The sequence below is a fragment of the Eupeodes corollae genome, chromosome 3 (assembly GCF_945859685.1).
Source record: "Eupeodes corollae chromosome 3, idEupCoro1.1, whole genome shotgun sequence".
NCBI classification, from domain to species: Eukaryota; Metazoa; Arthropoda; class Insecta; order Diptera; family Syrphidae; genus Eupeodes; species Eupeodes corollae.
Window position 1 is genome coordinate 28,574,357 of NC_079149.1, and position 10,875 is coordinate 28,585,231.

The window sequence follows — 10,875 nt, forward strand, 5'->3', positions numbered from 1 at the left end:
TTTGGTCATATTTTCGAATTCAAGTAAATCAAACTATATTTCTCAATCGTTTTTGAGATTCATATAGATTCTAATGTGAACACACTCATTACTGAAATGTGACGTCAGCCTTAAACCACCACTTGTCAAAATCAATTGTTTAATTTTCTTTCGGCATGAAGTTGGTAAACCTTTAAATTTTGTTTAACCGCCTCAACAGAAAAAAAACACGAATTTCACAAAGAATCAATTTTTGTTTGTATATTTTTTAATATTAAACATTTTTATCTTATTCCCGATATAAAATTTAAAAATCCAATAAAAAAGAAAACAATTAAGTGCATTAGTCCTTCTCAAATTCGTGTGTTCTAAGATGTCCCATCAACAGCTCATAATCGATTTGAAAACTTCCCGCGAATCAGCCATCAAAGCCTTAAATGAAATTTATTCGAAATTAATAAAATGCAAAGATAACACAAAAGCTAAGAGCAGCGTCTCTTACAATGCCGTCCATGCTATGTGTATGGCCATCAAGGATAAAGGACATTTCTACGATATCTACGCTGAGGCAATCGAGAAATTGGTCCCTGATATTCAGGAGGCCCATTGGAATATGTTCGTTGAACTTCTTCGATTCATACTCGCTGAATTCTATTCAAAGGTTTGTAATTTGAAATTAAATTTAAATTTAAAAATGTTGCCGTTTCATAAATGTTTTCTATTTTGTTTTTTGAATCGCATTAAACAATTTGCAGAATCTCTTTGAACGCTCAATTAACTTGGCGTTCCTCGTCACAGCCGATCACATAGTCACTCCAGCCGATGTGAAATCCCATTTAAAACTCTTCTCCCGGCAACTTTACAACACTCACATGCATCTCCCTCCGGAACAATTGAAAGAATTGTTCAAAAACATCGCCCGCGTCGTAGTCAAATCCAAAGAAATTCAATTCGAAGACTTAATCGAGGATTTCCACACAAATATCCTTGGATTTCCATCGATGCTTCAGACCATTTTGGTCAAACATCTAGACAAAGCTTCGATTTTGTTTGAGAAGTTCTTCTCAGCCATAGCTTCACTCAAAATCGCTTCAAATAAAATCAATGATTCCCTAATTCTGCTCATGAAGTACCTGATCCATTTTATTTATCTCGACGTAACCGATAAGAATAGTGTATTCTCACAGAATTTTCTCAGAGCCTGCAAAGATAATCAGTCTTTCAAGGCGCACAAATATCAGAGCTACTCTTTAAATCTATTTTACTACTTCATTAAGCTCATGCTCTTCCCAAACTCTCACGACTTTAACAAGAACTTCGCAGAAATAATTGATAAATTCACGGTTTTCTTCGAACGTTCGGAGTTGTCGAATGATCCATGGTTTATGGATTCTATTGTGACCATAGCCAGAGTCTTGGATGCTTTCAAAGGCCAAAAAGTACTCCTTGAGTCAATGGATGAGGACAGTCATAGACAATTGTACTCTCTGATCGAGAAACTGATAAAACTCGCCCACGGAGTGAACTATGAAAGTGGCCTTTGGACGTGTTGCAATAGCACTAGGAAACACATCATCTTTAAGCTGTGCATTCTCCAATTGACGCTGTTTGAAACCGCTGCTGAAAAAGGATTCAACCGACCCGAACTCAGTAGAGCTGTGATGACCATCTTGAAGCACACCATTGTCGTGGCAGAGTGTTTTAACTGTACCACACTGAACTATGAGGTTGCCTTGATCATGAACTCTCTCAGTCGATGTGCTCAACAAACAAAAACCAAAGAACACGGTGAACTCTTGGCCAAGATGTTGCTCATCCCAACAAAGCTGAGTAAACATCTTCCCGAGAATAGTGTAAGGACAATATTGAAGTGCCTGATGCATGTCCACAAGATCAGTGGTAACACGGAAGGCCAAGCTGAAGCCTGTGCTTTGTATTTGGCACATCTGATGGAGTCCCAAAATATTGACACTGAGTTGGTAAAGAAATACATTCACGCGTTCTATGGCTTTGAGCCTTGTATGAGCGTCTGCGAGACGTTGGCAGAATCCACCTTTCCCTTAAAGCCATCATCATTTAGTCGTCGTTTACTGCACTCGATCGAGACTGGAGTCTATCACAAGACGAGGGCCAACAATATTCTCGTGATAACATCTCTCCTCAAATCAGCAACAAATTGTCTTGATTTCGTTCTCGTGGCTCGTCTCTTTCCTCAAGTGAGTGTCATCAAAAAGTTGGAGAGAAAATATGCCGAACTGAAATCCAACTCCTCTCGTCAACTTTCACCCTTGGAACACCTTGCACTCGGGCATATCTGTAAATTCCGAGCTGTTCAACAAATGGACGACCTCAAGAATCTCTATCAAATCCCAAAAGTAAACGATGAGTCACTCAACCAGATATCAGATCTTGGGAAGCTCAAACAGATCGATGTTGTGGCAGAGATGCAGATCATGAATCTAGCCCACGAGGGAATCGAAGAGTTTGAGAAGTTCTTTGAGTGTTCATCGCAGAAATCTCTGTCCGAGGAGGGCTTCTCTGTGGATTGGGTGGCAATTATCGATGATGTGGCTATGTTAGCGCGATTGTTCCACTTTCGTGGTTACATCGATTTCGCCTATAAAGCGTGGCGATTCCTCCTCCGTATCACCACCTATGTGAATGACATTCTTAATCGAATCAGAGCGTTGGGATTCTTATGTGACGAGTGTCTGTTCATCGAACTCTATGATCCAGACTTCGACATTGAGCAGGAAATTATAAACACCGAGGGAGCAATTTACGAGTGCCTGATGAATCTCGAATACCTTACCCCACGTCGACAGAACTATGTGCTCATTTGTCTGTGCAACATCGGATGGTTTCTGGCCACAAAAGGACGCTTCCGCGAAAGTCAAATTCTCTTGGACATGACTCTGGGAAAAATCGAAGAACTCGCGGAGCGAAAGAACAAATTCGAATTGGTTCGAGCGACGCATTTGGCGACGAGCTTTCGAATCAAATGGAAACTCCAAAAGGAAATATCCAAAAAGAAGGCATTTGCTCAGGTTGATAGAATTCTGGACGAGATTAGGGCGGTGGTTTATTACACCTCCGAGGACTCGGTGAATTTCCCAACTCTGCTCTTTTCGGTGGTCAATGATATAAGTGAATTTACTACGAATCGATTGAGTGAACCAGCGACATTGCCCTATGTCCAGATGGTCCTGAAATTGGCTTTGGATACAGGAGCTGCTTTTCGCATTGTGCAGTTCTTGATCCTATGGACTCATATCAATTTACAGTCGGAAAATGCCTCCAAGTGTCAGGTAAGGACGATAGAAAAGAAAAATTGGCAAAGGAACTTATTTTGTTTGTTTCTTAGACCAAATTAGATCTCATTGACTTGCTATACCGAAACCCACGTCCCTCGAATCCTGAACTCCACATTAACTCCATCACCAGTGTCAAAAAAACCTTCGACATCAATCCTGCCGACACTCGACTCATTTATGAAGGAGAATCTGTCCGGAAGGCAGTGGAAATCAATCCAATATCACCTGTACGAATTGTAAGTATATCTCTAGGCATTTTAGGATTATTTTTTTCATGAAATTGGTCTTCCCCAGAAACACAAACCACCAGCAATTCATCGAGATCTGGTATCGTTCCTTATATCCCATGGTTCATCGTGCAGTTGTGAAAAATGCTCCCACACATTCCTAAGTTGGCAATTCTTTAAAATCGGTTGTCTCAATGCAAGACTTTTGTACCTGGGCGATGTCTACAATGAACCCAAAGTATTCTATGCCAAAGCCATCAAATGGTGTGCCAATAAGTTGCACAAGAAACACACAAAGTTCCATTTCAGGGAATATGAATTCTCGATGTTAATTCATTACATAAATCTCCTGCGTAGAACAAAGAATTTCAATGAAGCTATCGAAACCAGCGAATGTTCGATAGAAGCTTACAATAAGTTAAGAAATACCCTGGATGGAGCTTATCGTGTAAATCTGTCGGTGCAGTTGGAATCGACAAGAACTGAGATGAATAGAAAACCTGATACACCAAAATCCCCCAAAATAAGGAGATTTTTGAAATTTAGTCCAATTGAATCGCAGAGTTCTTCTACAGAAGTTATATGTTCATCGTCATCGTCTTCGTCTGCGTCATCATTGACCACAACAAAACGTCGAGGAAGAGCCAAGAAAGAATCACCACAGACAATCAAGGAGAACATAGAAAATATCATTTACAAAGATCCTGAAGTGAAGAAATCATCATCGCAAGCTTCCAGAGCACGAAGTGCACGACGCAAAGAGAAACAATCTGCCGATACTGAGGCTGTTGATGATATTTGTAAAATTGTCGAAAATATTCAAATATCAGATGAAGTCATGCCAAAGAAGCCACCTTCCTCTCGTAGAAGGGGTGGAAATCAGAATCTCAATACAGCAATTATAATAATTGATGACGATGATTCGCCAGTTCCGTCAGCTGCAAAGTCCACCATTCCAAAGTCAGTTAGCAAAATCGAGTGTACGCCAAGAACTCGAGGACGAACCAAGAAAACACAACCACAACAACCACAGTCAGCTACAGTCTCAAAGTCTGGAGATGCAGAGTCTCGAAGTAAATTGTTAAGAAGACGAATTTGATGAAAAATACTCTCGAACGTTTTTTACTTTTAGAGGAATTATTATATTTTTAAATTAGTTTAGTTTCTTTTTGTTTTTCTGATATTTTATTCATATTTTTTGTTCAATGTACTTCTTTTATGTATGTAGTTATTTATGCAATGTCAAATAAATAAATCTCAAGAGACGCATTTGTTTTTTAGAAAACATTCTATCCTAATGATTCTAAACTGAAGCAGGAGTCAAACAAGGCTGACTTCTTAGACCACTTTTATTTTCGTTGTCATAGATTACAATGGTCCACAAAATTACGTTTTTTTGTGTTTTTTTTTACAATAGTGTAAGCTTTTCCATGTGTCCTATTCTGAAGGTATCTTTCCGAGTCGATGTCCAGTTTGTTTCTAAAAAAATTCAAATGGCTCTTTCGTCCCTTCTTTCCAAGGTCATGGAAACGCGTGAAGAACGAAAGCTTTTTAATGACGGGCAGTATCACCTTCGTAGTACCCGTAGCGTCGTTAGTGCGTTGGACTGTCCTGGTGTTGGGTTCTATCCCTGCCTGTGCCACATAATTTTTTTACGGGTACTGCCTCTTGCGAGGGATTGACATATCCTCCAAGAGTAATTCTTGTCATGAAAAGTGCTTTCTCAAATTAGCCATTCATATTCGGCATATAAACTGTAGGTGATGTAGGTCCCCTGCATCTCTGACAACATTACTCGCACACAGGAATGGTTGAGAGTTGTAAGTCACTAGGCCCTGGTTCTTCATGGACTGTTGCGCCACCTAATTTGTTTTTATTTTTTGTATGGCTTTCATTGCAAAAGATCCACTGGTGATCTAATGGTTAATCTCACGAACAGTGGAACAGAAACAAACAGTGTTCGCGGACGATATAGTTTTAATAGCTGAAACTATAGACGGGATGCAGCAAATGATAAATAGGCTTCAAATTTATTGCAAAACATGGAATCTAGAGGTAAATCTTTCTAAATCAAAAATGATGATATTCAGAAACGGTTGTGGGAGATATTCCAGTACAAGTATCTGGGAGTTTTGATTGCATCTAACTTAAATCTAGAAAAAAATTTACAATCCAAATTATCGGAAGCAAAGCTTGCTATGTGTTCTGTGTGGAGAAGTTGCATTCTAAGAAATAGCGTTTCGCACATAGCTAAACACAAAGTATTTCGAGCTATCGCAATTGTAATACTGTTTTACAGAGGGCAAGTATGGGGGTATCGATGGTTTGAAGTTGTGGAAAAGTTCCTCCGTTTTTTTATTAATAGTACTTTTAAGTTGTCAAGTACGACGCCCAACTATATATTACATCTTGAAACAAGAATGGGACCCCTCTTTTTAGACACATTTAAATTACATTTCAACTACGTGTCAAGAGTTTTGGAGATGCAAGGTGACGAAAGAATTCCGCGAATAGTACTCACACAAGCTATCAATTCTGAAGTTTCGTGTTTTAAAAGAGTGGAAGAAACTGACAATTGAATGTTCAACTACTTTTTCAAGCAGACGAAAGTATGGAAGTGCTTAAGTTGAATTTTGATGACTTGCTGAAAAAAGGCGGCAACATGATGAACGATAAGCATCTATTTACAGATCTTACTACAGTAAAGTTAACTATTTCTTGAACCACAACACCTACTTCTTGGCCAAAAGCAGTTCACAAAAAATCAGCTTGTTACTTAAAGTAAGAGGTGAACTCATCAATTTGAACTACATTCCTCACCGTCCAGAATTGCCAGTATTGTGCGATTTATGCAATTGCAAAGAAGCGAAAATGTATTTCATTTCCTGGGAGTTTGTCCAATACTTAAGGAGTTGCGAAAGCGCTATTTTGGGATATATATATACTCGGTTTAGAAGAAATGATCAACATCTTAAATGGAGAATTAGGTTGGGACCTTCTGTATGAATACTCATTGGACTCTCTTCGCTATAGAACCAGAGAAGTTGAAGAAAATTTGTAAGGTTTGAAAATTTTGAAGATTATTTTATTGAATTTAAAAAAATATCAGTCTGGTAGACGGACTTCGGCCAAACCATTTAAAGACTTGTGTAATCTTACAATTAAGAATATAATGCTTTGTTCTTGTATCTTCTGAAGTCAATAAAACTAACTAACTTATTAAGTTTATTAAAAACTTGTATTACGGCAATACAGTGGAACAAATCTTTACATCGTTTTTGGGAAAGTAAGATTATTGGACTTGATGAAGGCATTTAATAAAGTTTGGCATCAAGCTCCCTTATCGAAAATGTGTTCTTTTGGTATTGAAGAATCTATTCTTTGTTGGGTTAGAAATTACCTTTCAGATTAAATTATTTATTATTGAACGGGTTAAAATCTGACGTTCACAAAATAAACGCTGGTGTGCCTCAGGGCTCCGTTTTGTGTCCGACACTCTTAACTTATTTTTATAATTGATCGGATGTATGAAACTTCTAACCCTCTAAATTGTTTCTCTGATGACAATACCTTCATTTTTCATATCCGTTTTTAGATTCTCATCTTTGTTCTTCGGATGTAGACTACCAACGGCAACATATGATAACCTCATTAAATTCTGATCTTGACAGCATTGTTTAATGGGGAATCATAAACCGTGTACAATTTAATTCTTTGAAAACTCAATGCTGTCTATTGTCGCAAAAGCGTAGCCCTTCCCTAATGCCAATATCCAATACTTGCGTCGAGGAGACTGAACAACCATCAGTCCTAGGTATGTGGATTACATAGCACTTGTTGTGAAGTGATCACATATTTGACATCGCCAAAAATATTGCAAAGTGTTTAGGTTTTCTCAGGATGTAAAAAGTTTTTTTTTACTCCTTCTGATCTGGATATAATTTATAAATCTTTTATTTGTCCGAAACTCGAGTATAATTCTCATATTTGGGCTGGTGCCCCAATAATGTACTTGAGTTTTGGATAGAATTAAAAAAAGAGCTCTAAATACATAGGAGATCGTTCCCTTCCCGAGACAATTGCTTCTCTGGAACACCGCCGCAATGAACATCGATTTCTCCTTTCTAATCCTATCCTCTTTTCCTAATGCTCGCACTGTGTCTAATCATTATGAGCGTATATTCATAACCCCTTTAGTGTGCGCACAATATCAAAAAAAGGGAGCCTAAGCCAATTATAGTATACCTTCAATTAGCTCCTCTTTGCTTTTGTACTGCTTAGCACTTTCATAAACCTTGCTTCTAAGCTAAGCCCGATGGAACCACATGTCGTCTAGGTTCAAATGGTTCAATTCGGGCCATAAGAAATAAGTGATCATCGTTATGTAGCGCTCGCTGTTGACGGTGACCAATTGGTGTTCAAAAAGCACAGACCAATTACGCCATCATCGCGCCGGCGGCGCGGCGTTCCGAGATCCACACCAAACAGTAGCTTTAAGCTCCTGTGTCAGTTAAGTCCAGGCGCAAAATTCACCAAGTTCAAGTCTGCGAAAGGCCGAGTTCTGTTGACGGCGAGGAATAAATTCAACAATAATTTTGATAATAGTCTTATCATTTGAACGTGCTGTTCAATCGTGTAACTTGCCATGATGATTTGGCATAAATAACTGAATAATAAACAAAAGATTTGACAGATGTCACCAAAACAAAATGGCCGCCATGAGGCACCAAAATCTACCCGCACCAATGGAAAAACCTTATATATGAACTTTTGAAATCTTGAATTTAATGATTTAGTGATTTCGAAAAATATGTTTTGAAGTAATTTGTAGCGCGGATTTCGAATCAGAACTTTAATTTAACTATTATATGCTCAAATTTTAAAGCTTTGCATTTTATATTTTTGCAATTTATATATTTCAAAAACTTGATCTTGTAGCATTTTTCAAAGGACAACTACGTTACAAAGACAAAAATTGTATTCAAACCGTGCTGCCCTTTTTTGTCAAAAACCTTTTTACCATAAACGGCTCAGCGTTTCTAAAGATCTAAATAAGACAAGTGAATTCTAAAACATAATGAAGATTTTTTGAACATTTTATGAGATACTTTGAAAATGTTTAAACTTAGTATTGATGATATTTTGATTGCCAAGAACAAAAACCTTGTGGACCAGTATTATCAAGCAAAAGCCATCATAATTTCAGCAACAAGGTCTGGTTTATTTTGGAATTGAAAGAAGTGAAGAAACTTGTGGAGGACTATCGCGAAAAAAAGTAATTAGCTGACTTGGTGAAAATCTACGTTTAATTTCTCATTGACGTTATTTGGAAACGCCCTTATTTGCCTTTGGCTGCGTCCAATTTCAGACAGTTAGGGTATCCGGATACCTTTTTCTTAATTTTTTACGTGTAAAATAACAGCTCAGATTTCAAAAAAAGAATCCAAAGGTATCTAAGAATTTCTGGGGCATGTGTTTATCTGACAGAACAGAAAGAAACTTAAAAATTGATTTTAGCTTTTTGTATTTGTTGGTAAACAAAAATATGCAAAATGTTAGTTGAAGTTGTTTTTGCGAATGTTCTGCACATAACAGATGATGAAGAGGCTATATGTATTTGCCTCCGAATCTTAGAAAGTAATTATGATCTATTTTTTTAAACTTCAAAATTAAAAAAAAGTATTAAATTGTTACACACCTATCAACTCATCATCGTTTGACGAATCAATTGAATTATCCATTAAATGTTTTATCTTACAACAATTTTGACTTCGAAGCTTGTTTATCTGCTTTTGTGAACAGCTGAAAGTTGTTTTTATTTTTTGACAGCAATACAACTGTCCAACTCGTTCAATAAGATATCAAAAAATCCACCTATCCAAGATACCCTATCCAGCACGAGATTGAACGCAGCCATTGTATTATAATAATTCCATGTACGTGTAAACGATTGCAGTAGATCTGTCAAATTCCCTGCTTAACATTTTTTAAAAAAAGAAAAAAACTGATCTGCGGATTTGATCTTAAATCAAAAATTAATCAATTGGTTTTGCCCATGAATTGAAAAAACAGTGGAACTTTGTGATATGAACGATCTAGATAAAATATAAATTGATTTATTATACTAATGGAAACTCCCATTTGTCTGTTCTTTTATTTCCGCCAATGTCGTGTAGCTTCCTTGGGCAATGTCAGAACAGTTTTGATTTTATGACAAGGCGCAAATGACTTAGATTGTCGTTGGGCTATCGATAGATGTGTCTCATGTTTTTGTTTACTAAATTTTGGGCAAAGGAAAGTCTATTGTGGCTGTATTTGTATCTCTGCTTGCAATAGACTTCATGTGCCTGGAAGATTTGTTGATCTTTCTAGAGGAGGATGAAGCGATGTCAAACACTACCTTCCACTTTTTTTTTGTATTATGGCCTTTTTTCCATCCATACCATAGCAGATAACATTATGTTAGTTTGACAGAAAGTAGGATGAACCTGTGGGGAGCTTTAAAAAGGTACATGATTTCTTGGCACGACACAGACCTCAAAACCATATTTGTAATGGTAACAATCTGGGTATTATAATGTCTACAATTCCCAAAGCTAAAATTGAACTTCAGCTTCAAACTTTATACCATACATAGCGGATTTAAACTCTGCATGTATTTTATGGAATACCAGAGAGAGAGAGAAGCACTTCCTTGGAAGAATTTCATAGCGCTGTCTAAAAAAGGTTTAACAACGCCATCCCTGAAAACATTATTCGCACACAAGAATGGTCGTGAGTTGTAAGTCACTAGGCCCTAGCTCTCAATGGACTGTATGAATTTTTTTTAAGACCTATTTATGGGGTCTGATTTGAAATTATAAAAGAACCTTTAGGTCGTATTTCTAAAGAATCGTTAAATGGTTATTGGGTATTTTGAAGACCTAGACCAATTTTTCGATTAACAAATCCTTCATGGGACAGAAATATACACTACGTAGGGCACAGCGAGCTAAAGATCTATTGTACCCATTTTAGAACTGAATAAGGGCATCAATTCAACAATTTGTTTCTAAGTGTATCGCTTTTAGAAACTTAAGTATTTTAAAAATTGTCGGCTCCCGTGCGTCGGAGAGGGAATGTTTTTTTTCTAGTTGGTTGTGTCTCGAGCGTTTCATCTTTTGGTGTATAAGTACTTCTTAATTTCTGAAAAAAATATTATTGAACTGTATGCAATCTTCCTCTTAGCAGATTTCGCGAAAAAATTAACCCCGGTAGACTCAGGTGGGTGACTAGCTCCCATAAGAGTAGAAGAACCAGTCTGGAAAGTCGTTTGGAGTATATTTTATGGTAAGACTACCATCAGCGAGCTATAC

The 10,875-nt window shown here is 37.3% G+C and overlaps 1 protein-coding gene across 1 annotated transcript; it reads left to right on the top strand.

The window, feature by feature from the left end:
- Positions 1-335: 335 nt before the first annotated feature.
- On the top strand, positions 336-4,781 carry LOC129952599 (protein three rows). Its single transcript, XM_056065271.1, has 4 exons — positions 336-640; positions 735-3,287; positions 3,344-3,529; positions 3,588-4,781. The coding sequence occupies exons 1-4, from the start codon at positions 353-355 to the stop codon at positions 4,617-4,619; spliced, it is 4,059 nt and encodes a 1,352-aa protein (XP_055921246.1). The 5' UTR covers positions 336-352; the 3' UTR covers positions 4,620-4,781.
- Positions 4,782-10,875: the final 6,094 nt, after the last annotated feature.

Excerpts from the sequence above, each read along its gene's own strand:
- LOC129952599 (XM_056065271.1), top strand. The coding sequence starts at position 353 with ATGTCCCATCAACAGCTCATAATCGATTTGAAAACTTCCCGCGAATCA. Across the intron at positions 3,288-3,343 it reads AAAATGCCTCCAAGTGTCAG|ACCAAATTAGATCTCATTGA; the intron begins GTAAGGACGATA and ends TTTGTTTCTTAG. Across the intron at positions 3,530-3,587 it reads CAATATCACCTGTACGAATT|AAACACAAACCACCAGCAAT; the intron begins GTAAGTATATCT and ends GGTCTTCCCCAG.